At 58.9% G+C, this 23,267-nt stretch overlaps 2 protein-coding genes across 5 annotated transcripts in view; both read left to right on the forward strand.

Annotated features, from left to right (window-relative positions):
• Positions 1–9,024, forward strand: part of KIF21B (kinesin family member 21B) — a 31,646-nt gene extending 22,622 nt beyond the window's left edge. For 2 of the 4 annotated variants that reach the window (XR_001470141.4, XR_001470142.4), the window contains 6 exons: positions 318–482; positions 991–1,108; positions 3,158–3,328; positions 3,689–3,888; positions 4,265–4,520; positions 5,064–5,199. Coding sequence is in view for 2 of the 4 variants with exons in the window: in XM_004934814.5 (XP_004934871.2) it covers positions 318–482; positions 991–1,108; positions 3,158–3,328; positions 3,689–3,888; positions 5,064–5,118 (709 nt within the window). In the remaining 2 variants the exon portion in view is untranslated. Of the gene's footprint in view, positions 1–317; positions 483–990; positions 1,109–3,157; positions 3,329–3,688; positions 3,889–4,264; positions 4,521–5,063 lie in introns of all 4 variants that reach the window. The other 2 variants (XM_004934814.5, XM_015298720.4) reach the window with 1 other exon arrangement.
• A 2,467-nt stretch (positions 9,025–11,491) lies between these two features.
• On the forward strand, positions 11,492–15,431 carry ELF3 (E74 like ETS transcription factor 3). Its single transcript, XM_419257.8, has 9 exons — positions 11,492–11,580; positions 12,148–12,316; positions 12,616–12,837; positions 13,008–13,094; positions 13,182–13,301; positions 13,484–13,573; positions 13,952–14,068; positions 14,210–14,405; positions 14,494–15,431. Exons 2-9 carry the CDS (start codon positions 12,154–12,156, stop codon positions 14,612–14,614), a joined length of 1,116 nt encoding a protein of 371 aa, XP_419257.4. The 5' UTR covers positions 11,492–11,580; positions 12,148–12,153; the 3' UTR covers positions 14,615–15,431.
• Positions 15,432–23,267: the final 7,836 nt, after the last annotated feature.

A 23,267-nucleotide genomic window follows, 5' to 3' on the forward strand; every position in this document is an offset into this window, starting at 1 on the left:
CAAAGGTTAGGAGAGCATGGCAGGACAGTGCTACCGCCTCATTTCTGTGTGTAGATCTGTTCCCCATCCAGCGCAGTTCATCCACCTTGGCCTCAAGGTCTTTCTCCCTCCCACCTCTCCACCCCAAGCAGAGCACTGGTCTGGAAGGTGGAGGTGCTGCTGGTCCCATGGTGGTCAGACAGCTGGTGGTACCTGCAGGACCATTCCCAGTGCAGGACCAGCTGAGAGCCAACAGCCCCTTTGGGTTCTCAGTGGGGCCTCAGAGGTTCTGACCCGCTCTCAGATCATCCTGTCTCCTCCCTCCCTCCCTCCTCTAGGTCTTCTGGCCAGGTGATCTCTGGGGATGCGTGTGCTGGGACAACCACCCGCACTGTGACCAGCGTGCAGGGGGAGCACCAGATCAACCAGATTGCTCTCAACCCCACTGGCACCACCCTCTATGCTGCCACCGGTAACTCTGTCCGCATCTGGGAGCTGAGCAGGTGAGGGGCAGGCAGGACAGCTTACTGATTCTGCATGGCCGGTGTCCGTCTGTCCATCTGAAAAGACTTCCCTAAGGAAAGGGGAGATCTTTTTAGCTGTGGAAGCTGCCTGGAGTGAGAGCTTTCAGAACCCTTCTGTATGCCTTTTCTAGTCCCTGTTTTGGGACCCAAGGGGTGATGAGCAGCAGTGGGGCTACTTGAGGTGTGGGTTCCGTTTGTGAGAAGAGGGAAGAAGTGGGGGATGAACAGCAGCCTCCCCATGCTGTGCCACTGACCCTGAGCCCTCACTGCAGCCTGGGCTCTGCTCTGCGGGTGGCTGTTGGTGTCCCCCAAAGCTGCCTTCATCCCTCAGCATTGCTGTGAAGCGGGGTACCCCTGATGGTGATGCCCCAGAAAGGACCTTCTCTGTCAGGGGGTGCCTGAGGGCAGTGGGGTTTGTGCTGGGGGAGGGCCCTGGAGGAGCTGTGCTGTTGGGAAGGGCATGGCTGACCCTTGTCACTGCTTGCAGGCTGCAGCCTGTTGGGAAGCTGAGTGGCCACATTGGACCCGTGATGTGTCTCACAGTGAACCAGACAGCAAGCAACCACGACCTGGTGGTGACAGGCTCCAAAGATCACTACGTCAAGGTACTCTCCTGCAGCTGCTGGGCAGAGCCCAGATGTTGTCACCCCCCTCAGACCTCTTCTCTCCTCCTTGCCCAGATTTCTGGTTTTCCCTGTTCTGCATGTGGCTTTCTGTGCATCTTCTCACCCCAAATCTTGCCTTTTATTTCATTTGTGATACAAATGCAGCTTTGGAGATGGGGGTTTGCATCTCTCACTCCCTGGGCTCTGTGGCTGATGCTTGCACCTTAGGTCTGACTCAGTGGAGCAATTTGTCCCATTCTGCTCAGTTCTCCCTCCTGTTACAGATGATTTGCACCTGCTCTTTTGCAGCTTCAGAACAACAAAAGATCACACCTTCATTCTGTGTTATTTTAAGTTTTATTTTATTTTATTATTTTTCTGTCTCTTAGTAGGTTGAATTGGAGCCGGCAGCAGGGGAATGGAGAGGGGTGGTGAGGTGGGGGGGGGGGGGGGCAGGATCCCACTCTTCTTAGCTTGGCTCGGGAAGGTATGTGAAAGCTCCTGATGGGTAACGTGTAGCAGAACAGGGGCTCTGTGGTGGCACATCTCTCCTGATGGTGGCAGGACATCTGGTGAGACCTTATCCACAAAACTGCCAACAATTCCTCCCCTCTCCAGCATTATATGCCGTGTGTCCCAGACCCAAAATGTTCCCTTGTGGAAGAAGGAAGAGGGTCAAGGAGGCCAAGAGCCCTTTTCCTGGGGATGGCTCTTTTGTGCCAATTTGCTTGCCAGAGAGAAAAGCAGCCCACTGGGACAGCTGCCATCACAGAACCTTCCTGATGTCACAGTAGTTACCTTCAGCACTGCTGCCCCACCGAGCTCAGTCAGCTCTGAGACTTCTGGTGGCAAGCAGCCATGCCTGGCACCAAGAGAAGCAGGAGCGATGATTGCCCAGCCAGCCGGGGCAAGAAAGAGGTTGAGTGCCCAGAGCCAAAGAGGCAGAAAAGGCCCGTGGAGAACAGCAGGAGGAGGAGGAGGAAGAAGAGTACCTTTGGCCGTCGCAGGAGGGCCAGACCTGTGACAGCCACTGCGGAGCTGATGGAGGTGGATCCGCCTCCAGACAAAGAGATGGAGGTGGATTCACCTCCAGGTGGTGCAGAGCTGATGGAAGTCGACCCACCAGCAGCACAGCCTGCCAGCCCCCCACTGTGGGCAGCCCGCCCAGCACTGTGGGCACAGCGGCGGTCCAGGCGCCCATCTCCTTACCCCCTGTGCTGCATCTGCACCCAGAATTAACTCAGAGGCCGTTAATTAACAGCTATAACAGCGGAGAACTCTCCCGCCAGCATTGCTCAAGTATCAACATCTCCTCCTGAGCAATACAGGGCCTCTTCGGAGATCAGTCCTGCAGGAGCTGTGTGCCGGTGCTGGACTTCCTGATTCTGTAGCTCCTTCTGGCCTTTAGTTTTGTCTTAGTGTTAGATGCGGATTACTTTAGGATTTTAGGAATTTTAGGATTTAAAAGCCTTAAGTTCTGTGTTGGTGTTAGACACAGACACGGGTTACTTTAGGATTTTAGTGGTAGATGTCACCACCCGACTGGAACGTGCAGACAGCACAGTCTTGCACTCAGGTGCAAGGAATGCACCGGGCAGGAATCAGCAGCAGCAGAAACAAGAAGGACAGTAATTGTAACAGAGTTCTGTTGGCATGTCTGGTGTATTGCATTTCCCTTTTGTGACATCCTTGAGCAATCCTGGCAGGAGAGTTCTCCCTTATCGTAGGAAGTCGATAGGCCTTTGTAGAATTGAGTGATAGTTCCATTGCAAAGTACAGATGTAAGGCGTGAGTGCCTGAGATACTGACTGGGACCCCAGGAGCACAATTTCCAGCTATGACCCAAACAGCCTCTGTGCCCATGGCGAGGTATGTGTGCGTCGCTGTAACCACCCACAGCAGTGCTGTTCAACACAGCCCCGCTTTCAGCAGATCTGCTTTCTGTGCTCTGAGCCTCAGGAATGGAGGGTGGTGGCTGAGTTCTTCGAGAAGGGCTGACCTCTATTTCCAGAGCCATCCGGGGTCTCCCAGCTGCTGTTTTCCCCCCAGGTGTTTGAGATTGCTGAGGGCATGGTGGGCAATATTGGCCCCACTCACAACTTCGAGCCCCCTCACTACGATGGCATCGAGTGCCTGGCCATCCAGGGAGACGTCCTCTTCAGTGGCTCCAGGGACAACGGCATTAAGAAGTGGGATCTGGAGCAGCAGGAACTTCTCCAGGTCAGGAGGGGAGCATACGGGGTAACGCGGAGCAGAGCAGGATTGCTGCTGTGGGTCTGGGGGAAGGCTGAGGGACCTGGTCCAGGTCCTGCTGTCCTGGGAGGGCAGCCAGTTCCTGGGGATCTGGCAGTGTGTGTGCCAAGTGGCTCTGCGTGCCTATAGGTGCGTACTGAAGGGCACCCAGAACTGCCAGTTCCCCCTGGGACGTGGGCTTGCAGCATCAGTTGCTGAAAATAGGATCCAGGCCCTAAGTCTTGAGTCCAGCTCGGTGGTTCGGATCGACCCCGGGGGCAGCGGTGATGATCTGCAGCTGAGTGCGTGAGGCTGACTGTGATCTCTGCTCTGCCCCCATACCTACAGCAAATCCCAAATGCGCACAAAGACTGGGTTTGTGCCCTGGCCTTCATCCCCGGCCGCCCCATGGTGCTGAGTGCCTGCCGAGGAGGTGTGATCAAAGTCTGGAACGTGGATAACTTCACCCCGGTTGGGGAGATCAAGGGGCACGACAGCCCCATCAATGCCATCTGCACCAACTCCAAGCACATCTTCACTGCCTCCAGGTGAGCCTCAGGCTTGGTGCTCCCCAGAGCCCCCGGGAGGTGGGAGGGCCCTGGGTTGACCTGTCATCCCTGGGCCTGGGTGGGTTTGCACTGAGCGGGGCAGGGAGCCTGGAGGGAGAAAAGGGCGGGGGGGGATCTTGCAGCTTTCTGGTCCCTCCGTGCCTCCATCTCATCTTGCTGTCTTAGTCTGTCCCCTGCCCGCTCTCTGGGATATCCCCACGCAGGGACCCCTCTTCCCTGGGGCTGGGCGTCCCCTGCTGCTCTTGGGGAGCAATTTGGCAGCAAGACTGATATCCTCTTTCCCACCGTGTCCCTTTTCTCCCTTTTTCTGTCTCTCTCTGTCTCTCCTCCTCCCCACCTCCCATCTGTGCCACAGTGACTGCCGGGTAAAGTTATGGAATTACGTGCCTGGGCTCACCCCTTGCCTTCCACGACGCGTCCTTGCCATAAAGGGCCGTGCTACTAGTCTGCCTTGACCCTCCTGCTCTTCCTGACTCTCTCTTGCACATGCACTCTTCTGTCTTTCCTCTCCTTTTCTCTCTCTCCATCTCTTCCTCCCTGTCTTTCTTGCTGTTGCTTGCTTTAGCTCTTCTCTCTTTCTTTCTCTCTCTGGTCTGAGCTGCTTCTTAACGGTATGAAACTCTTTTGCGTTTTTCCCCACTTGATAAATCCTCGTTGGGGGTGATTTGCCCCTTTGTCCCAGCCATACCAGTCACACCCCCACGTCGTTTTGTTTTGTTTCCTTTTCTTTTTCTTTAACCTCTTGCCCGATGCCCGCATCTGTGGCAGCTGTGCTCTGCCCTCACCCTTGCATGGATGGTGGGGGGGAGTCGGCAGCCCCCTGCCAACCAACCCATGCCCTGGGGAGGCCAAATTCTCTACACCACCACCACTTTGGGCTAGAGGCAGAGCCCACGCAGGGGGTGTGGGAGTCCTGCGGGTCACCGCTTGCCTTTGTCCTCAGTGGCTGCCAGTGGGGTGAGCTGGAGGCTGAGCCCCATTGGGCCTGCCTGCTCCCCCAGACAGACGTAGCATCCTCCTGCCAAGAGAGAGCCTGGGAGCCTCGTGGGCTGCATGCTGCCATGGGCTGGGGGTGGGCAGTGCTTCTGCTTGCAGTGCCTGTCTGAGGCACGCAAAGCTCCTGGCTCACTCCATCCCTCTCTTTTGTTTCTCAGCGACCTGACAGTGAAGCTCTGGAGTGGGAGGAGGTTACCCACCAGCTCCAACTAGGAACTGCAGAACGACTGGAAGATGTAGCAGGAGGGTGAAGGCTGGAGTACATCTCCTTTGCTACCAAGACCCCATCATCTATGGGAGCTCAGCCCAGGGATGGGGATTTTTGTGCCTGACCCGACAGGGTGGGTGAGATCCACCTTGTCCCATCTTTGAGCACTGACAGATCCCGTGAAGAGGCAGCTCAGTGAAGCACCATCAGCTCCGCTTTGCCCCCTGCTGCAGTTTCTCAGTAGTTTTCCAGTGACCAGGAAAGACTTCATCTCTCTTCTCACCCACCCTGCTGTGCTGCCCGCCAGGTCTGGGAGGGGTTGGAGTCCAGGTGAGCTCCCTGGCTCCTTTTCAGAGACACCCAGCTCCCTCCTGCCACCGTGGCTTCATGCAGCCTCTGCCTGGATGTGCTGCTTTTGTCCCCGCTGTCTCCAGGGCTGGTTCCTGCAGGAGTCTTTCTCCGTTCCACAGTCTCAAGGCTATTTGAAGTCTTCTGGCTGGGACCAGAGGTCAGGTTGTTCTTTTTTTTCCTTTGGAGACGTTACCTGTGGGATGTCCTCTGTGCTGCGGTGGATCTGCAGAAGGACCTTCATTTAGTTCCATCCTCCCGTAACCTCAGCATGCCTGGCTGCAGCAGCTGGAGCTGCACGTCTGACCTGGCTCACCCTGAGCTTCCCTGCTGTGCCATCACACCGCCTCCATCCCGACCTGCTGCGCTTCCCTGCAGCGATCTCTGAATCCCGACTGCAAACTCTGCTGACTCTCTGCTCTTCCCCATCTGCCCTCTTTGCAGTGGGGTAGGGTGGGGAGGGGCTTCTCGCCCTCAGCTCTGGCTGCAGATGGGTGAGGACAGAGATGGCTGTGCCAGGAGCGGAGTGCAGACGGGTTGGACACTGATCCTGCACGAGTCCCCCCATGGCTGCACGCCTGAAGGACAATCCTACAGAGAACGGTCGTGCACAGCTGGAGCCCTTCAGAAGGCTGAAGGCTCAGCCCAGGAGCTTCAATGAGGGCACAGCCTCTCCAGCTGCCCTGCTCGCTCGTCTCTGGTCAGGGGGCCGACAAGGCCCTGGTCTCACACTGGAGTTTTCTTCTACCTCTCCTGTGGTCCCTCGGAGCATCCCCTGCTCCATCCTGCCCTGCCCCACGCTGGGCTCGTGGGGGAATGGCTGCGTTGACCCCGGGAGTGGTGGTCTCTCCTTATGCGCTCTCACTTCTCTTTTGTCACTGAAGAAACAATGTTTGAACTTGGACTGAAGGATTTCTCCACGTGATCCCATTGGTGCTGACCTGGATCTCGGAGGAGCTCCAGGATGTGCCCCGTAAAGCACAGACCAATTTCCTTCTGCAGCCCTGTGTTTTTCTGTCACCAGCCCTCGTTCAAACCACTGCAGGTGGGAATTTCTGCACACCTTGAAACAGGAGCATCTCCACTGACTTGATGGAGTCCTTCTTTTATCATTCGGGGCGGGGGTGGGGGGGGGGGGAAGAAAATGCTGTTTACACGCCCCGGTGGAGGACACGATGGCGTGCACAGGGTCACCCTGCCCAGCACAGGATGGTGACTGCTCCTGGGTCACAACTGGGAGCTGGAGGCAGTGCTGCCCTCAGCCCGTTCTTTTTCACTGGGATGTGTGTGTCTGCCTTGGTGTGGCTGTAGCTGGGTGTACCGTAGGCATTGGTGTCTGAGTACCTGTGTGGGTTGATATTGCCCATGTGGAAGAGTGACTATTTTTTTTTTTGGGGGGGGGGGGGGGGGGGTGTTGATTTGGTTTAGCTACCTCACGGTGCAAGCTGGGTGCTGTTGTCATTGATTTCATTTTGGGGTGGGCTGGGGGAGCTCGAGGGGATTTTGTCTGTATTCCTTTGGCCATTGCTGTTGTTATGGTTTTAAGTCTGTCCCAAAGACACACGGCCTCACTGCACCTTGCTGTGTTTCTGAGCCCCTCCTGTGTCCCAGCACTGAGATTTCCCTCCTGTTGCTGGAGGATGCTTGGAGCAGGGCTCTGTGCTTTTGCTCTTAGGCGTTGGGTTGATGTGCAGCCTGGAGGGGGTGGCTACTTTGAAGGACAGAAAGGTCCCTCTGTAGGGCTGAGCTCAGCCTGTGTTCTTGCCTCTGCTCTCACAGATATTTGCTGTGGGTGCAAAGAAGCTCTTCTTGTCTGGGCAATGCCATGCAGGGCACGTTGTTGGAATGGGCTGGTCCTAGTCCCTGTGTTCCAGAGCCTGCTGTGATGTGGTAGCAGCAGGCAGCTGGTGCTGTAACAGCCTCTGCCCGAGGTGGAGGCAGTCTGAGATGAACTGAATCTTATATGTGCTGTTTGAGCTTTTGTCCCCAAAATGTAGTTCAATCTAGATCCCGTCCCAGGCACTGAACATGACTAGGACAGCCCTAGGAGGCTGGTGCGGGGTTCTGCCCTGCTCCCCAGCACAGGGGTCTGTGGGGGGGCAGCTCTGAGCCGTGCTGTCAGGTGGGGGGGGGCAGGTCCCCCAAATGCTAAAGCACAAAGTCCCACCCCACCTGCAGTCCAGCAAGCGTGGCCCCTTGGCCTCTGGTCCTTCAGCTCTTTCTCTTGCTGCTGGCTGCCCTGCCTCTGCCCGTGGTCAGGCACCAGGAGGCCCCGGGGCTGCACTTGCCTATTTTGCCATCTGTTCCAGGCCCCAGAGCACAGTGCCTGCAGTCCCCAGCTGGATGGAGCTGTGGGCTTTGGACACAGAGGGTGAAGGTTAAGGGCTGGGGTGCAGATGGGGTCCATCCTTTCGCACTGTGCTGGGTGCTCCTTTGGGGCTCAGGACTTGCACTGCTTTCTTGTGATCTCTGAGCCTGTCTGCACCTCATTTTGCTTCTCCCTCGGTGCCTTTGTTTGTGCCAAGCATGGGGATGATAGCTGCTGTCCAGGGAGCTCCTTCCCTTGCTGAGAGCTGGGGGACTTCTTGTTCCTGGGCTCTGCCTCTCACTCCCGGATCTCCTCCCAGCACACAGGGGCCAGCTTCACGCTCTGCTGAGGGCACAGCACTGCCTGGAGCTGAGCTTTGCACAGAAGGGATGGAGTTGACTCAGAAGCCCAAATTTTCGGGCCCCCAAACCACTGTGAGCCCACCCAGGGAGCTGCAGCTCTCCCGGCACAAAAGGCTGTAGGGCTGCCCCCAGCCCGGCCAGCTGTGAGAAGCACAAGGGTACGTTGTTCCTCCCCAGCACCTCCAAGCACAGCTGCTTTGGGCTCCCTGCCTCGGCAGTCTGCTCCCAGGGTGCCCTCCCATCCCGTGCTGGATGGGGTCCAGGTACGATCCCACACAGCACTTGTCACTTGTCCCCTTCCCTTGCAGCATGCTCACCGCTGCTTCGCTCCATCCTGCAGGCAGCATCACCCTCCCCAGGGCTCCCACCAGCCGCCCCTCACACCCTGCGGTGCTCCCACCAGAACTGGGGAGGGGTCCCAGCACAGTCCCACACCCCCCAGGCCTTTCCAACAAAGCATTGCCCTTCACCTTCCTGCTGCCCCGGGGCTTTGTCCGCATTCCCAGTGGAGCAGCTCTGCCCCTTTACCTGCTCACTGCTCTGCATCCCACTGCCACCCTGCACTCTGCTCCCTGCACTGCAGCGCTGCACCGCCTGCTCCATCAGCCCGTCCCGCTGCACAGCTGGCACAGCAGCAGTGCCTTTTTTGCTCGGAGCTGTCGTGCAGAGGCCAACTCCTGTTTGTGAAGGCTTTTCTTCTCTGCTGGGTGCCACAGCCCAGCGCTGCGGTCTGGGTTTGTCAAGGTGTGTACAGATATTTTATACCTCGATGTGTTCCTGTAAATAGTGTAACTTATTTCGGTCTCATGATGTACGTTTGTTTGGTTTTTTTCCCAATGGATGTGTTTGTTCCTTGCCTCTTTGTCTTCACAAATAAAGCGTATTGAAAGGAAGAGACAAAGCAGTGATGACTGTTATGGGGAAGAACACAGCTGGGAGCCGCCCGTCCTGATGCGCATCACATCCTTCTGGCTGTGCCCTGGGAGCTGTGAGGTAGTGACCATATGGGACCCGGGCCCTGAGGGGTGCAGGGATGTTCCCGTGGCTCTTGGGCTGGGCAATGGGGGCAAAATTGGGGCAAAAGGTCCTTGAAAGCACCCCGAGGAGGCAACAAAGCTGGTAAGGGTTGCAAGGTACATCCTGTATGAGAGGCTGAGGACCCTCCGAGTTGTCTGAGCTGCAGAAAAGGGGGCTGAGAATCTGTCCCATTGCTCGTTGTGGTTTCCTAAACAGGGGAATGGCACAGAGCTGTCCGTAACTGACGATGGAGGGGGGGGAGGGCTCGGACGGGGTGCTGGGAAACACGTCTTTACCGTGGGGGTGATCCAACGCTGGCAGGGGCCGTTCCGGGGGGTGGTGGACGCCCTGAGCCCGACAGTGTCCGAGCGGCATTTGGTCAATGCCCGAATGCGGTGCTTTAACTTTGGGTTAGCCCTGAAGCGCTCAGGACCCAATCGGTCCCTTCCGGCTGCTCCATCCAATTCTATTCTCACTGCCTCCGCGTTTGTCCGACCCTGGGGGCGGCCCGGCTGCTGGAGCAACACTCCCCTTCTCCCCCCCCGGGCACAGCCGCCAGGTGGCAGCGCGGGCTGCGGTGCGGGGGCGGCGGCACCGGGGCCGTTTGCGGGGATGTTGTGAGGTTCCTCCCAACCCCCCTCTGGGTCCCCCTGGGCCGGGACCGCGCTGCAGTGCCCGCAGAGGTGACGATGTTGGCACTGCGCTGTGCCCCACGCCGGGGTGATGGCGTCAGTGGGTCACAAATGTGGGGTACTGTGGGCTTCTCCCCCCAGCGAGGCAGATGACAGCAGTGACATCGATCTGTCCGCTGTCACAGCCCATTGCTGGCATCGTGTCAGCAGCTCACCCCAAACTTGTGACCGCTTCTTTGTCACCTCAGCACGGCACAAAGGCCAGGCTGACAGCACGCTGTGCTCCCTGCAGGGCCTTGCAGCGCCGTGTCCCCGCTGCAGGGTACTCTGTCTCACCCCAACCGTGGCTTTGCTGAAAGCTCGAGGCCAGGAGGAACAGAGGAAAGAGCCAAACTGGTGCTCAGAATGTTTGCAGCAGGGAATTTGTGCAGGTAGGCTCAGGACGGGTTGCACTGTGCCCACCAGTACTGCTGTACGGCGTTCCATCGGTGCCACCTGGCCACGATGCTGGGGCAGCTGCCAGGCAGCAGAATGCAGTGCCTGGGAAACAAAAGGGACTGGCAGCGCCCAGTGCTCGTGACTGTGCCTGCAGGAATGAAGCTGGGGCAGGTGCTCAGCTCGCGTGGCTCAGTGCCTCCTGGGTCGCACACTGGCCCTGCTGCCCGCGGCCACGACCTGGCACAGCAGGGCAGGGTGACGTGACATGAGGAATGGGCACACAGCCATCTGCCCTCGCTGGGCTGCAGGAGGGCTCTCGTATTTACCCCACTCTGTCACCATCATACCTCGCACGCTGGTTTGAAGTGAGCAGCAGGCAGAACCTGCTGGGGTCCCCCCTCATCCCAGCACCACACGTGGCACGGGCAGCACCAGGCAGGTGGGGGCCAGGCTGGAGGCTTGGGCACATCCCAGGGGCCAGATCCCAGCTGCTAGCACAGGGCTAAACCCAGCAGGAGCACGTCCAGCCTGGCTCCCAAATCCACCTGCCCGAGGGACTGGCAGAAGGTAATTCCCCCATGCATCCCTCAGTCCTGCCCTGTGTGCACACGTGTGCCAGTGAGCAGTTGTGAAACAACAACGAATGGGCCGGCACAGCTCCACTGCCCATCCCAGCCACCCCCCCTGGAAAAAATGACCCATGACAACATGAACAGCAGCGACGTTTGGCCACCAACCCTGGGCTCCATTCCCATGCAGGCAAACCGCTCCCAGATCTGCCATGCGTGGTCACCAGTGAGTGACCCAGCACGGGGCATGGCCACATCTGAGCGCCCTGCAGCCACCCACTGCCCCCCCCCCCCCCTCGGTGAAGGGGATGCTGCACGGTGGGGGGCGCTTTTCCCTGGGCGTTGCCCCCAGGTGGGATATGCAGCCCTGGGGTTGGTCTGTCCCTCCTAGGCACGTTTCTTGGCAGCAGGACGGAGGTGAACCCACTGCTGTGAGCAAACGACCGCGAGCGGCGGCCGAGAGCAGCGCCCGCACAGCCGCTGTGGGTGAAACTCCGGGCACCGCCGTCCGAGGCTCTGACAATGATTAAACTGGCCAACCCAGATTTCCCGGCAAGGCAGTGCTGGGCTGGGGCCGGTGGTTCATATTATGCAAATCACCTGGATCGGGGAGCATGAACGTTTCAGGGCTGGAATTCCCCTCCGGCCTCCAGATCGCGTTACGCCACGCGTGCTATAAAAGAGGAGAAGGCAGGGCAGGATCTGCCCATCGGCGCAGCCGTGCGTGGCGGCGGGCAGGGCTCGCTCGCTGCTCTCTGGATTAGCCGCTGCCCAGGGATTGCCATCACAGAAGGTACCCAAGATTTTCCTCCCCGGTGGGGATGTCCCCCAGCCCCGGCGGCCGCTTTGCTCCCTCTGTGCGTGCTGGGGACGTGCTCGGTGCTTTCTGGCTGTACATTGGTTTTCCCATCGTGGCTGTTTGGGGAGCAGCGAGGCAGTGGGCTTCGGGAGACCAGCAGGATGCAGCTCTTCCACCGTGGCCTCGCAGCCCCGCAGCTGATGGGATTTGCTACTTGTACCAACTTGGAGGACAGCTCTGCTTGTGGGGCATCTGTGGGGCTGGGGAGCGTTTGATGGTCCTGCAACACCCGTCCCCATGGAGGGGCTGTGACTGACAGTGGGGCCACCTGCTTGCCGTCCCCACAGTGTGAGCAGGGATAGGCGCTGGGAAAGGGGTTTTGGTGAGGAGGATGCCACATCCTCATCCTGCTCCGGCTCAGCCCTGATGGCAGTCAGTGCAGCACTGGGTGGGGGCTCAGCAGCGGCAGTGCCGGATGGAGGCACAGAGATCGTGGGGTTACAGCGGGTGCTGTGGGTTTGGGTCCCCGGTGCCGGGGCTCACTGTCACCTCTCATCACAGAGCTTGATGGCGGCATCTTGTGAGATCAGCAACATCTTCTCCAACTACATCAGCGCCATGTACCAACCCGAGGAGGTGCAGCTGCCCCCGGACGTGCTAGGACGCCCCGGGGAGGACAGCGGCATGGGGCTGAGCCTCTCCACCAGCCAACCCCTGGCAGAGGGCACAGGTGGGATGGGGCACAGCGGCGGTGGGGTGCAGTGGTGGTGGAATGCAGGTGGGGTGTCCAGCACTCAGGGCACAAACGAGGAAGTGCTGGAAGAGCATTGCAAGGACACAGTCCCGCTGGGCAGGGCAAGGCTTGTGTCGTGCCTCAGTTTCTCCAGGGGTACTTTTGCTGGAGGGTACCCCGGCTGGCACGAGGTGTGATTGCAGCCCCATATAACACACACTGTGCCCTGCACAATGCCTGTGGAACCAGCCCAGGTGCTCAGCCCTCCGCTAAGTCCCATTCTCTATCCCTTACAGACAAGCCTGAGTGGTTCAGTGAGCTCCCATACTTCTGGACCAAGGTGCAGGTTCTGGAGTGGATCAGCTACCATGTGGAGAAGAACAAGTACGATGCCAGCTCCATTGACTTCTCCTGCTGCAACATGGATGGGCACGCGCTCTGCCACTGCACCAGGGACCAGATGCGCCTCATCTTTGGGCCACTGGGGGATGAGCTGTATGACCGCCTGCATGAGATCAGTGAGTGTCCCCACGTCCCCTCAGTCCTCAGGTCTGGCAGCTCACAGGGTGAGGCCAAGAGCCCCATGCCAGCCCAGGGTGGGGGCGCAGAGGAAGGCCCGGACAGGGCTGGGCTCTGTTCCCCACCGTGCTGAACAAGTCACTAACCCTGGTTCCCCGGAACCCCACAGCCTCCGATGAGCTGAGCTGGATCATCGAGCTGCTGGAGAAAGAGGATGCGAATTCCCAAGAGACCTTCCTGGACAGCAGCCACCTGGGTACGAGGGGGGCTGCAGGCTTTTCCCCACTGCCACAGGTGGTGCAGGAAGGGCTCACCCTCTTCTTCATTTCTCTGCCCCCTTCAGAGCTCGGCAATCCCTGTGCCAAGGACTCCCTGGAGGACCTGAAGCCCACAAACCCCTTCCTTGCCACAGACTTCACCTGCTTGCCCGGTGCCATGTCCCCTGGCAGCTCCGACCTCTCAGGTCAGTGCTTTCATAGAGTCATAGAATTTTACCTGTCTGAGAGCTCCCTTTGCTCACACAGAGCTGAGAGAGCACCAAGTGTGGCTCCATTTCTGGCTGATGCTGGGAGGAGGGGGCAGAGCCAGAGGGAAGCACCTTGTGCTGCAAAGAGCGATGATCTGAGCCCCATCTCTGCCCTCCAGGGCCCGTGATGTCCCACAGCCCCAATTCCCAGGACTCCGGTGGAAGTGACCTCGACCTCGATCCCATGGAAGCAAAGCTCTTTCCTGAGGGTGAGTTGCTGGCAGAGCAGAGCGTGACTGCTTCCCATCTTCTGGAGGGTCAGAGCCAGGCAGTGATTTAGGGGCATCCACCTGCCCCACTGGGATGGGTTTTCTCTGTGCTCTGGGCCTGTTTCTCCCCACTGAGAGTGGTGGTGGTGCATGGTGATGGTGGAACAGAGCTGGGGTGGTGGGGATCTTGGTGGGAGGAGGGAGGGACGATGCTGGAGGGAATGGGAAGACTCTGCTCTACAGAATGGGCTTGAAAAGAGGGTGCAGCCCCTGGTCCTGTTGCCCCCAGCCAGCTCTCCCTCTGGAAGGTGTCTCTGAGCCCAGGGTGAGGTGGCTGCAATCCACAGGTGATTAACGTGTCCCCTTGTTGCTGTGCAGATGGCTTTGCAGGCAGCAAGAAAGGGGATGGCAAACATGGCAAGCGGAAACGGGGCCGGCCCCGAAAACTCAGCAAGGACAGCAGAGAGTGCCTGGAGGGTCGGAAGAGTAAGCACTGTACGTGCTAACCCAAGCTCTAACCCTTACCCCAGCCCTAACCCTGCCGGCTCCTTAGCGGGACATGAGGGGCAGCATGGTGCCTGCTGGCCGTGCCCATGGCAGGAGGACCCCTCCCCTAACAGCTCACTCTCATCTCAGCCCCACGAGGAACTCATCTGTGGGAGTTCATCCGTGACATCCTGATCCACCCCGAGCTGAACGAGGGGCTGATGAAGTGGGAGGACCGACGTGAGGGCGTCTTCAAGTTCCTGCGCTCCGAGGCGGTGGCTCAGCTCTGGGGGCAGAAGAAGAAGAACAGCAGCATGACCTACGAGAAGCTGAGCCGAGCGATGCGGTGAGTGCTCCCCACGTCCCCTGCAGGGAGGGGGACTGCCCACACACCAACGTGGGCTGCGCCCTGAGCCCACCTCTGTCCCCTGCAGATATTACTACAAACGGGAGATCTTGGAGAGGGTCGATGGGCGCCGCCTGGTCTACAAGTTTGGGAAGAACTCCAGTGGATGGAAGGAGGAGGAGGTGCTCAACAGGAACAAGGAGCTGTAGGAGCCCCGATCAGCCCCTGGCTCCTTGGCAGGACTTTTCTGCATGCAGACAGACTGGAAGCTGTTGGCCCATGCAGCACGTGGCACTCCGAGCCTTGTGTGGGCATACTCGTGTGTGCTGGTGTCCGCCAGCACGAGGCGTTTAAAGCTAATATTTTGGCTCCAGTAGGTTATTGTAAACCATTATTTCTCTTGTTGGATTTGTACCTCCAACTGGAGAGGCAGTGACTGTGGGACTTTGTTTCAAAGCCTGGACAAGAGCAATGGAGAAGAGAAGTGTGAGTGGCATTGGGCAACGATGCGACGGCACAGCAGGCTCCTGCTGGCATCCACCCATGACTTTTCCCAGCCACTTGCTCCACGTGGGATGGGTGAAGCCCCTCTGTGCAGCATCCCAGTGCAATGTCTGCCACGAGAAGATGGGAACGGTGCAGAGCTTCCCCCGATCCTGGAGAGCCCAAAGAGCGACCGAGGACTCAGCTCACCACGGCTTTGCTGCGTCTCCAGCCCGGCTCTCCAGGAACAGACTTTTTTCCCTAAGAGTAGCTTCTAATTTATGTAAGAGAAAATGAATATACAGATATATTTTTTCATGTGTAAGGCGTTCTCGCGTGATGGTGTGCACTGCAGGGCACACGCATGTCCTGCATTGCTCATGGGAGGGGATGCTCAGCTGGACTGAAGCGATGTCAGGGGGCGCAGGCTGGCACTGTGTTGGCCCTGGGAGGGAGATGCCGACCCACCAGGCACCCACAGATCCCTCCTTTTGAGCTGGGAATGTCTGAGGAATAAATTGTTGTCTGGTTGGGGTTTTGTAACCCTGTCTTATTGTGGCTGCTTTTGTTGAAGGCAAAGCTGGGAGCGGACTCTGAGATGCCCCTGGGGAGCCTGGCAAAGGCTCAGAAATGCATTTTAGCAGGGGGCTGACTGTTGTTCCCTCCCTCACTGCCAGAGGCACGGCACAGATAGGGATCACCCTTATGACACTTGCAAAGTTGTGACCATAAGCAAGGTGACATGTGTGTAAGGTGTCACATGCAGCATCTGTGCCGGCTGCCCTGAGCTGTGCTGGCTGCAGGAGCCGGAGCTGCCCCAGTGTGTGGCCACAGCTTGCAGGTGGGGCTGTGCCTTACAGCAAGGATGGATTTAGGATGGGAGAACCACAGGCCCTGCTGCAAGTGGCCGTTGTGCCTCCCAGGCTCCCGCTGGCCATAGCCCCGGGCACCCCATAGCTCTGCTGAGCTGCTGAGCCCACCCAGTAGGAGATCGCAAGAGGGAATTTGCAGCCAGACAAAATCCTGGAGGTAACAAAGTGATGCACAAGAAGGAAAGGCCGCCCTCATGTCCTGCTGGGCCACAGGTGCTTATATCCCCAGGTGCACACACTGAGATGGGACCCCCGCGGCTGTGAGGAGAGATCCCACGTGTGGATGTGGGCTGAGCTGCAGCCCTCTGCGCTCCTTGCGCAACCCAGCGCTGGGAACGGGTTCTCCTGGCTGCCCGGGGCCCATCCTGACCTCAGGCTGCGCCGGGAGGCAGAGCAGGGAGATGCTCGGGATGCCCATGCAAACACCGCATGCAGCACGGGACCACGTCGGTGGCATTGGGGAGGGGAGGTGATGGGAGCTGCTCCGCGGCCGCCATCCCTGGCGGGGAGCTGAGGGCTGTGGGCGAGGTGTTTATCCTCCCTCAATAGATAACCCCAGCAGGTTGGCAGGCAGAGCACAGCGCTTTGTCACGCAGCCCGCTGCCTTGCCAAGCGCACCCTGTTTGCTCAAGCAGTTTCATTTCTTTCTTGCTGTGGTTTGTGTTACCTAACGAGCTCGGGACAATGTTTAACCAGCCCTGGCAGCAGCAGGAACCCCGTCTGCCTCGCCTCGCCGTGTCCCCACAGCCACCCCGCTCAGGTCCGTCCTCCCCATGGCTCCGTGCCATTGCGGGCAGTGAGGGGGCAGAGCAGGGCTGTGATTATGGGATGGGGTGCACGGTTCTGCACCCCCTTTTGTGGGTCCGGAGGTGGGGGAGGGGGGGGTGAGGTCACTCCCACGTGTGCACACAAACACACACTCATGGAAACCTCCGCCGTGACCTCCACGCCCGCACTGCGCCGACCCGGCAGAGCCTCTGCCATGAAAAGGAGGTGATTTATTTGTGTGTTTTTTCCCTAATCTCGCAGGAGGTGCCCGGGTCCCACGGCTGCGGCAAACCGTGGTGAATAGAAATAGAGCATTTTGCACCTCGTGCACCAGAGCTGCTCCCACCGGGTGGTCCCAGGCGGAACACGGCGCTGACACTCAGCTCCCGCAGCAAAGCCTTCCTCAGCCTTCAGGGTTGTGCATTGAAATGGGGTTCTGCCCTCTGAGGGCACCCATCGGGATGGGGGGACCCCGATCCCAGCTGGGAACACGAGGGTGGTTGGCCCTGGCCAGCTCCCGCCTGGCCCCGTCCCCACGGCGCTCTGCTGTGGCTGCTCTGCTGTGGGACGTTCCTCTGGGGCCCTTTGTCCAGGTGGGATTCAGCCCTTTGGATTCTGGGAGCAAGCCTGCAGAAAGAAAAAGGCGTGTAAAGCTAACAAGGTTTGGTCCTGCTGGAAACATCCGAGGATGAAAAGCCTTGGGAACCAACCTGTGAGACATTTATTGCAGCGCTGATAAGAAGCACTCTCCCTGCTGCATTTCACCCTGGTGCCTGACCAGCCCCAGGCTTACTTCACACAACCCAGGCTAAAACCTGCCGGGTTCCAGGACAATTTTAGCTGTGTGTGGTTTGGCATGGACAGAACCAGGCTGCAGAGCTCCCACACTTTGCCAAGAACGTGGTCAGTGCTGTGCCATGCGGGCTGCCCTGCTGCTTTGCGTGCTTTTCCAGCAGTGGGTCAGGCTACCAACTCAGCTGGCATAATACGGCCAGGGAAGGGTCTCCCTGATGGGGCATCCCATCTGCACGTGTGAGCACGGTGGGGATGGGTTAATGGTTGGACTATAGATGATCTCAGTGGTCTTTTCCAACCTTAATGATTTTGTGACACCCCTGAGCTTAGCAGAAAGCAGCTGAGCACAGAGATTGCACTGGGGTTTGCTGTGCTTGGGGTGTCCCTGCAAGTACGAGTGAGGGTGCAAGGGTGTTGTGTGGGAAAGCCCCTCCCTGCTGCACAAGGGAGGAAAGTGGTTTGGTGCTGACTTCATCGTGGTCCTGGAAAGAGCCTTGTGGTTTAGGGCTTAGCAGCTTTAGGGGATGGGAAGGGGACATTCTGTAAGGGTGTGGAACAGTAATACAAAAGGAGAGTAATGGGGAGGGAAGAGCTGACGGCGGGGGATGTGTGCTCCATAGCAGCAGGTGGGATGTGGTGCTGGGGGGCTCATGGGAGGTCTCTGCCGGTTTCAGGGCCGGATGGGCACCTGTGGGGCTGCATCCCTCTCCCCTGGGGTTACAGCCACCGCTGGGGCTCGCAGACCACGCTCCCCCCGCCTGGCAGCTCAGGGGTTCCTTGCCTAATCGCTGCCAGCAGCAGCTGCCCTGGGGGTGTCTGGCTCACCCAGCAGAGCTGATGGTAACTCCTCTGTTCAACCCTGGGCTGTTTGGTTGTTAAACAAGAGGGTGGCTGTTCCTGCTGTTGGAACGGGGAAGCGGTGGCTGCCTGGAACCAGAGGCAGCAGGCTGCCAGCAGCCGGGCGCGCGAGGGGCACTGAGGGCACCGGGACCACTGGGACACACCATGAGTCCCCACCAGCCCTGACCCATCCGTCCCTTTCCAGTGCTTCCAAACCTTCCCATCCCACCCACCCATGGGGTTGGTTCCTCTGCCCCACACTCTGTTTGCTCTGCCCCCGGGGCTGAGGCTCTGCCCTATACATGTGGTGCTCCAGCTGGACACGTGCCCATGATCCTCAGGATTGGATGTGGGACTGAATCCTGCCCATCTCACATTCCCTGCCCAGAGATTTCCCCTCCTGCAGAACACGACACATTGCAGGTTGCCCAGGTGAGGATGGATGGTCTCGGCATCCCCAGAAGGATGGAACTGGTCACTCCTCTTGTCTCCCTTTCCATCCCCCCACCACTTCTATCAAAAACCCCAGTTCTGTCTCACCATGAAACAAAAAGAAATGTTCATTGCATTCTTGTTTCCTGGCCAACTCTACCCTTTGTTATCCACCAAACACGCCATGGAGCCTGGCACTGCACCAGCTTGCAGACGAAGTCACTGCGAAGTCCAGGAATGAGGGAGGAGGACCTGAGGGCGCCATGTGAGGGGTAGGTTGCATTTGGTGCCTAAAGCAATCCCAGAAGATTTCTGCTGTACTTTGAAGATGTGTGGGCCCTACAGCCCCGAGTCCTGCCAAGGTCGCCATGGGGCAGGGAGGGGGATGGGGACGCTCAGAACCATAGAAATCCCAAGTTGGGAGGGACTCACAGGGATGGATGGACAGCCACGGTGGAAGGCAGCGTCACCCCGCTGTGGCTGCTTCTGGCTGAAGGGGTTGGGGAGCAGAGATGGGAGGTGTGCCATGAAATGTCCGTCCTGCCATGCCACGTGGGACAGGACATTCCTCTTCCAAAGCTTCTGGAAAAGTACAGCCCCGGAGAGTGTAGGTGTGCCCCAGGGCTGCCGGTCTGAGTGATGCATCCCATGACTGGCCACGAACATCAGAAATTTCCAGCTGTGTATGTACAGGGGCTGGGGCCGGCAGTGCCCTGCGCAGCGGGCACACCCCACTGAGCCGAGACATGCTCATGCGTCAGCTGCGCCCTCCTCCAGAGCCTCGGGGTAAAGGTCTGCTGGGGGGGAGGTGGCAGATCTCCATTGGCCTCCAGAGCCGGGGTGGTCTGGGGGGATGAAGATCCCGGGGTAGACGAGCTGGGGGGGTCCCGTTCTGGCCATCCCATCACCAAGCCTTTGATGATGCCCCTCCACTTTGAGCAGATCCCATTGGAAAGGCTTTTCTCACCCATAGATCCATAGAATGAAGGTTCCAACCACTAAGGATGGAAAAGACCTCTGAGATCACCAACCCCAATCCCCCCCCACCGCACTGTGCCCCCTGACCATATCCCTCAGTGCCGCATATCCGCAGTTCTGAGCCCCCCAGGGACGGTGACCCCACCACTCCTCAGGGTGCATCCCAGTGCCTGACCACTCATTCCTATGTCAGAGTGGGGGCAGCTCCCGTGGGACCCCCAGGCCATCCACAGCATCATTGCTCCTCTAGTTTTTGCCTTCAGGACTGTGAGCAAGTCCAGACCTGAGCCTGTTTTCAGGCAAAGGGTGGGTCCCACAGGAGGATCTCATTGCTCCAGGCCTTTCTAAAAGGAGCCAGGTTTCAGAGCATGCTTTGCGGGCACAGCACGGTGAGTGGTTGTTGGATCTTCACCAGCTGCCAGAACTGCTGCACGTCCCGGCGTTCCTCTCTAAAAATGCCCATTGCATCCAGCAGGCACAAGACCTCACTGCCTGGAAGCAGGCTCCTTTCTGGGGCTGGGTTCAAAGGGACTGGGATCTAATGGGATGGGCAGAAGGTGGTCCCCACTCAGCCTCTGCTGGGGGCCGGGGACCTCCGCTGTCCCCACCCCAGCAGGGTGGTGGCACCCAACAGTTGGACCCCACTCCGCTCCTGGGGCTGGGAGGGAGAGGCAGTCCCAGTGCGGGGTCCTGGGATGTGCCTCAGCTCTGGGATCCCTTATTGACCAGGGGAGGAGATGCGCTTCTGGAGGGGCTGTCTGTAGACTGCAGCCCCATTTCTTGCGCACAGCCCACAGCTCTGCAGAGTCCCCAGGGCTGGGAGCCCTTCCCAAACCATCCTCACTTCCCTGCAGCTGCCTCAGCCCCAGGGAGCGGAGAGCCCAAGGGTCACTTTGTGCCCTATGCCTTTACCTTCAGGCGCTGAGACCTGTCCCTCTCTCACATCCTCCCTTCCCAGCAGTGACGGTGGCAGGCGATGGCAGGCAGCCAGCCCCACCTGCCTGACAGGTAGAGCAGGGGTGGGGGCAGGCTGCTGGCACCCGCTGTGCTGTGCCCTGCCCCTGTGCTGCCAGGCACTGCTCACTGCCCTGGGCACGGGGAGCCGAGCACCCACCCCACCATGTCACCCTGGGGGCTGCATGTCACTGCCCTGCGGGGAAGCTCAGAGGAAGCAGGATGCAGGCATTACCCTGATCCATGCACACAGCTGTGCATGCAGCTATAGGTGCCCACACACAGCTAGAGCTGCATGCACAGTGTGTCGTGCTGCTGAATGACAAACACAGAAGCTCAGCAGATGTATGCAGCTTTAGCTACACAGAGGTACATGCAGTGTGTTGCATGCACATGGATGCATGCACAGAGCGAGCTGCAAACATGTGCAGGTTGCAAGCATGCACGCAGTGCACAGCCTGACCCCCAGCACGTGCATGTGTGGGTTCTGCAGGACATGGGGCCTCAGGCAGCAGGGTGATGGAGCTCACTTGGATGCAGGCAGTGAGCAGCTTTACCGTGGGGCACACAGGCAGGCTGGGCTTCAAAGCAAATGGCTGCAGTTGGGCAGTGGGGACGGCCGAGGGTGCAGCAAAACAAGACGTGTTGCTGACCGTGCAGCACCTTGCTGACATGCAGCTGCAGGGCTGGCCAGCAGGGCTGGGGGGCAACTGCTCACCCTGGAACTATAGCAGCTCTTTGGGAATCCAAGAGTAGATGCTACAGCTTGATCCTCCATCCTCAAACACCCACTGTAACCCAAGGAAAGAGGCACCTGGCACAGACAGCTCAGTGGGCAAGGGGACAGGGAAGGGGCTGCTGCTCTGTGTCCCCAGGACTGTCCTGCGCTGTCCCCGGGGTGACGGGGTGACGCTGAGCTCATTTTGCTGTGGTTCCCCTCCCCGCTGCATGCCAGGTGCTTTGTCACGAGGCAGGAGGAGTGGGAACAGGTTATTCAAGGTCTGCATGGCCCAGGGCGAGTGCTGCTGAGCTGGAGGGGTTGGGGCACAGAGCAGGGCAGGGGGTGCTCAGGTAGGATGTGACACCCCATGGGCAGCCCAGGGGAGGTGGGGGCTCAGCAGCCCGGGGCCCTGCAGCATTACAGCCATGGGGTGCGGATGGGGGGAGCGGGACTCTGCCCCCACCCACGAGGTGTGGCCGGGAGGCTGAGCAGTCTATGGGGCGTAATTACCATCACGGGCGGAAAAAAGCAGGTTGGGGTCAGGAGGGGTCACAGTGAGGTCAGATCTGGGGACAGATCTGGAGGGGAACAACAGAGATCCCCTCTCCGGGGCCCTGCAGCACAAAAACACCCCCACAGTGTGGGAAAGGGCCCGGGTGGATCCCTCACCATCATCCTCCTGGCCTGGGAACCTGCCGGTGGGTTCCAGCAAGCCAAAAAGGAAAAATAGAAGGGAAATAGGAGGGGGCATCCCGGTTACCACAGCATCCTCCATGTTCAGGTGGGATATTTGGAAAAATTGCTTCTCTGAAAGAGCGGTGCTGCATTGGCACAGGCTGCCCAGGGACGGGGGGCTCACTGTGCTCAGAACCAGCGGGATGTGGCACTGAGGGATGTGTCGGGGGGACCGGGGGGTGGGGTTGGGGTGGGGATCTCAGAGGTCTTTTCCAGCCGTAATGATTTGATGGCTCTATGATCCGTGTCCCTTGGGCTGGTGGCCAGGCTGCACTACTGCGTGTCCTGCAGGGCGGTGGGACCCCCTGCAGCCACCCCACTGCTGTTCAATGGGAGCAGCGTGTCTGCATGTGTGTGTGTGTGTGTGTGTGTGCACACGCGTGTACCCGTGGGCAGGGTCCCGGAGCGCAGAGCTGAGCGAGGACGTCATGTCAGCCCGGGGAGCGGCACCGCCCAGACATTCATTTTGCAAACAGCCACGGGGTCATGAACTGCATAAATGCAGGTGTGGGTTCTGGCAGCGCCGCGCCGCCTGCATCCAGGTCACCCCGGGAGAGAGGCCCCAGCGGGGCGGGATGGGGAGCTGGGAGCCTCCCTGCCGCTGTGTGGGTCTGTGGGGGGCTCGGGGGGCAGGCTCTGGATATGCTGGTGGCACAGAGGTGAGCCTGAAAGCCCTGCGTCCTTCTGCAGTGACAGAAGACAGAGGTTGGATGAGGTGAGGGTTTGGTGTCTGTCAGCGTTCAAGAGGCATTGGGCAATGCCCTCAATAATCAAAGAACCATGGAGTGGCTGGGTTGGAAGGGACCTTACAGCCCCCCAGCCCCACCCCTGCCATGGGATGGGTGCCCCCCCAGCTCAGACTGCTCAGGACCCATCCATGGCCTTGAGCACTTGCAGGGATGGGGCACCCGCAGCTCTGGGCAGCAGTGCCATGGCCTCACCACCTCTGCATAAATAATTTCCCCAACATCTAACCTAAACCTCCCTTCTTTCTGTTTTAAACCATTCCTCCTTGTCCTATCACAATTTGCTGGTGTAAAAAGCCACATGCTTTCATTTTTTCAAGTGCTCAGGTAGTTGGACTTGATCTTTGTTTGTCCTTTCCACAGGAACTATTCCACTCCATCCCATCCTACTCCATCCCACCCTATCCTACCCTATCCTATTCCATCCCATCCTACTCTACTCTTCTCTACTCTACTCTACTCTACTCTACTCTACTCTACTCTACTCTACTCTACTCTATTCTATTCCTTCTGCCCTGCCTTTAGGAGCACAGCAGCA

Source organism: Gallus gallus, chromosome 26, assembly GCF_016699485.2.
Source record: "Gallus gallus isolate bGalGal1 chromosome 26, bGalGal1.mat.broiler.GRCg7b, whole genome shotgun sequence".
Taxonomy (NCBI): Eukaryota; Metazoa; Chordata; class Aves; order Galliformes; family Phasianidae; genus Gallus; species Gallus gallus.

Excerpts from the sequence above, each read along its gene's own strand:
- ELF3 (XM_419257.8), top strand. The coding sequence starts at position 12,154 with ATGGCGGCATCTTGTGAGATCAGCAACATCTTCTCCAACTACATCAGC. Across the intron at positions 12,317-12,615 it reads ACCCCTGGCAGAGGGCACAG|ACAAGCCTGAGTGGTTCAGT; the intron begins GTGGGATGGGGC and ends TATCCCTTACAG. Across the intron at positions 12,838-13,007 it reads TGACCGCCTGCATGAGATCA|CCTCCGATGAGCTGAGCTGG; the intron begins GTGAGTGTCCCC and ends GGAACCCCACAG.